This window comes from Notechis scutatus, chromosome 2, assembly GCF_049901735.1.
Source record: "Notechis scutatus isolate UNSWTSFEM ecotype Mainland chromosome 2, rNotScu1.2, whole genome shotgun sequence".
NCBI lineage: Eukaryota > Metazoa > Chordata > Lepidosauria > Squamata > Elapidae > Notechis > Notechis scutatus.
The window spans coordinates 62,012,307-62,016,368 of record NC_142010.1 but is presented as its reverse complement, the minus strand read 5'-3'; the positions used below and the strand labels follow the sequence as shown (position 1 = coordinate 62,016,368).

General features: G+C 39.8%; 1 protein-coding gene across 1 annotated transcript in view; it reads left to right on the top strand.

Annotated features, from left to right (window-relative positions):
* LOC113429435 (inter-alpha-trypsin inhibitor heavy chain H3-like) overlaps window positions 1-2,284 on the top strand; it is a 16,825-nt gene extending 14,541 nt beyond the window's left edge. Inside the window, exons 9-11 of the mRNA XM_087954172.1 lie at window positions 147-316; window positions 1,696-1,807; window positions 1,896-2,284. Coding sequence (XP_087810298.1) covers window positions 147-316; window positions 1,696-1,807; window positions 1,896-2,025 — 412 coding nt within the window. The 3' untranslated portion in view covers window positions 2,026-2,284. The remainder of the gene's footprint in view (window positions 1-146; window positions 317-1,695; window positions 1,808-1,895) is intronic.
* Window positions 2,285-4,062: the final 1,778 nt, after the last annotated feature.

Genomic DNA, 4,062 nt, shown 5'->3' with positions numbered 1-4,062 from the left:
GGCTTCATTTAAACAATACTCATGTGCTTACAGATGCCTTCTCCAGAAATGGTTCTCCCCTTGCAACCAATTTTCCTGATTCAAATCTTTGCATTATGCATACTAATATTCACTTTTTCCTGCTTGGTTTCTCTATTCCCACTTAGTTTGACACTAATGATCAAACGAAAACAGAGCGTAGAGGTTTCAATGGATAATGGAGCAAAGTTTATTGTTGTTCTACACCAAGTGTGGAAACATCCAGTACACCAAGATTTCCTGGGATTTTACATGATGGATAGTCACAGATTATCTGAACAAACCCATGGTTTACTAGGTAATACAAAGATGTTATTCTAAATTTTTTTTTCACTGCTTGTCTTTCAAAAGGCATATAGTCTTCTGAAATGGCATGAGGTTAAACTCCTGACTGACTTGGCATGAGATTAAATAATCAGTAACACTTGCTTTTTACATTTGTTTGTTGCCAGCAATGCAGTGTTTATTTCTGAATCGTGCCTTCTGCTATCATTGATTGTATATAAAAGTTGTTGAAGTTTTGGTAGGGTTTTTTTGGGGGGGGAGGGGGTTATGAGTTATTTCCAGTTTAGTTTATACCAAGCACATTCCATTTGATTCCTCTATTCAGATTAGAGCACACCACCTGACATAGACAGCAATAAATATATCCTGATGTTTATTTATTAAAGATCAGCAAACATAAAAACAGTTAACTGGTAGAATGGGGTAAAAGAAAAGCAGGGAAAGAGAGAGATGAACATTAGATAAAAATAGAAAATAATTATTGTATATATTGGGCAGCATAAAATTTAATGAATAAAATAAAAAGTAAAATGAATAAAATTATAATTTATTAACTGAAGACTATTTCTAAATAAAAAAATCTCTAGAACTTTCCAGATTAACTGAAAACTATTTTCTAGGGAATTAGCATAGACAATACTAAAGGGCAAGTTAATGTTTTGGTTAACCGAGATTTAATCCTTTAATGTACAGAATAGAGATGAAAGATGGAATCACCAGTTTATTCCATCTCTTTTCTGGGCCTTGAAAGAAACAATTTGGTGGACAAGGATAATGTAGCCAACCGTTTTGACTCTGGGCACACTTCCTTGCTTTTCTCCTTCCCATATTAAAGAAAAAACTGCTCCCTAATTAACAGTTTCTTCTTTAATATGGGGGGCAAGAAAAAAAAAACATGAAGCCATGATCAAGAGCCATTGTACAGGAGCTGTACACAATAGTGGGGAGAACCAGAACCTTAATTTTCTAGAGCCATTTTATCTTATCTGTAGCTTGTTGTCTCTGTCATATGCAAACACTCATACACAAAGCTCAAGCAATTTCCAAAGCAGAATTTTGGATCATCCAAACAGGCTTATTTTAAATATGAATCTTAGTGCCCTATTACCAATCCCAATGGTATTGTTGTAACCCATATAAGGCAAGTTCTCTGACAGCAGGAGAGTAATGGACTGTATCCAACATTTCTGTATAAGTAAAAAATAGAATTAGGACCTCAATAGGGTAGCTATAAAAGTAGTTACATGCAACTTATAGCCACAATTAGCCCTGCCGAATGCAAGATGTATTTGCTTTTATGACTGACAACTATTTAATCAAGTTCCTATTTTGCTCTCAAATGACTGGCAATTGTTTAATAATTACTGCTGTTGCTACCATTTTTATTTTAAGGGCAATTTTTCCACCCAATCGACTTTGATATACTTGATGTCCACTCTGGTTCAGATGCACAAAAACCAGATGCCACCATGATTGTGAAAAATAACCAGCTGAGAGTAACTAGGTAAAGAGAGCCTGACATTTTAGCTGACATTGAAATGCTTGCATGAACTGGATGCTCTAAGCTCATTGCTTTTTGTGTTATATTGTAGGGGATGGCAGAAGGATTACATAGCTGATATCCAACAGGGCGCCAATATCCCTTGTTGGTTTATTCACAACAATGGAGATGGCCTTATTGATGGCAATCACACAGACTACATTGTTCCCAGCATATTCTGAAATAAAAGAACAACCTTAAGAGCAATGATGATGATGATGAAGAAAAAGATCATGTTATGATAACTGCTTGTGATATCATCTGAAGAAATACTGGGGATTTTGTTGTGAATCCAAATAATTGATGTGTATTTTCTGCTTAGATATAATTTCAATAGACTGGAAAACTTTGAATTGATTTAATTACAGATTTATTTTCTACTCATTCCTGTGTATCTGTAGGCAGGTTTACATAACTAAACATTAAATATGTAAAAACATATATGTTGCAATGTAAAAATCTCTCCGAAATGTCTGGCTAAGGCTGTGAGTAAATTTTAATAATATTTGTGTGCAGGCATGCATATGTGTGTGTGTCAGCTCCAATAGTAATTTGTTCTGATTATTTATAATTTATATGTTTTATATACACTGAGAGCTTATGCACCAAAGACAAATTCCTTGTGTGAGCAATCACACTTGGCCAATAAAGAATTCTATTGTATTCTACAGAAAATTCCCCATTACAGAAATAATATTCATATGCAGAGATGCTTGAAATATCAAACCTCTAGTTTGCAGGAAAGGAAAGCATTGGCAACTATCACCAACCCATTGATGACAATTGCTCCAAATCTAGCTGCTTTAGATACTGTAGATATTAAATAATACGGTGAACAAGATGAAATCTTACCAAATTGTCAAGGCCAATTCCTAAGCAGTCAAGCAGAGTGTGTCAGTATTATCTTCTGACAGTGGTCAGAGAGATAATAGCAGAACCACCATTAATTACCATTGTGGGAGAAATGTTTCATTTGATTCATACTGTGAAGACTACATTATTGTGTTCTTTATGGATGCTGTTGAGGGGGAAAATCCATGGCTTATTTTCAGTGGTGAGATTCAGCCAGTTCTTACCAGTTCACTAGAACCAGTAGCCAACTGTTTGTTCAGTTTGGCAAATCACCTGAAGCCTCACCCCTCCCCTCCCAATCACTCCTTCCTTCCTTGCCCGGGCTCTCCTCTCTGGGCTGGTCAAATCATACTTTGGGTAAGAGTAAGGGACTGTTGACAGCCTGCTTCCCTTTCCCTTCTTATGCTGCTTATGCTTCTCATGCAAAGACAATTGCCACCTTTTTGCACTTTCCTGTCTGGCCAGACTGAGGCCATTTTGGCATCTTGGTGGTCCTCTAACTGCCCACCCTGTCCCCTTTCAAGCAAGCGATGTCCGCGCAGGCGAAACCCCAAACCAGCTCTAAGGCACCCAAGGAGAGGAAGTGTGGGGAAATTGATACAGGGGGACATCAACCCTAGCTTTGCTGTCCATTGCAGCTAGGAATCTCAAATAAGGCTGAGAATGAAAGTTTGTGTTGTGGCCAGCCAGATGCTAAATTGGCCCTCTGTGAAGTCCTCGTCTGCTGACTTCATGTGCCACCCGCTAAGGTGTCTGGATTCCCAGTGATGGGATGGGGTCCTTCAGGCACTTAGTTTGGCTTCCTGTTTAGTAGCTCTAGCCCCTCCCTCCATCACTGGGAGTCCAAGCACTTCAGCACGCTATAAGCAAGGCCTCATCCAGGCTCCTCGGCAGACAAGGACTTCACAGAGGAGAACTGATCTAGCGCCCAGGCTGGCTACAACACAAACTTTCATTCTCAGCCTTATTTGAGATGCCTAGCTGCAATGGACAGCAAAGCTAGGGTTGATGTCCCCCTGTATCAATTTCCCCACACTTCCTCTCCTTGAGTGCCTTAGAGCTGCTTTGGGGTCCCTCTGCATCGATCCAGCAGACAAAACAGGAAAGAGGATCAGAGAGAAACAGTCCAGTTGCCAAGGTATTATCTCCACATGCTTCCTCCCTGGCGGCTGCTGCTGTGAGAGTGGGGAGGCCAGCAAACCAGAGAGCTTCTTCCCCATCTTCCCAGGAGCATGGGACTTCTCGCAAGTAGGCCTGAGCTCCCTTGAAGTTTGTTCCGTTGCTGGAGGATGGCTGGAGTGGACCCATCTTGGCTCATGCCAGCTCCATGCCAGGATTGCTGCAGAGAATCTCCTCTTTTGGGGTCT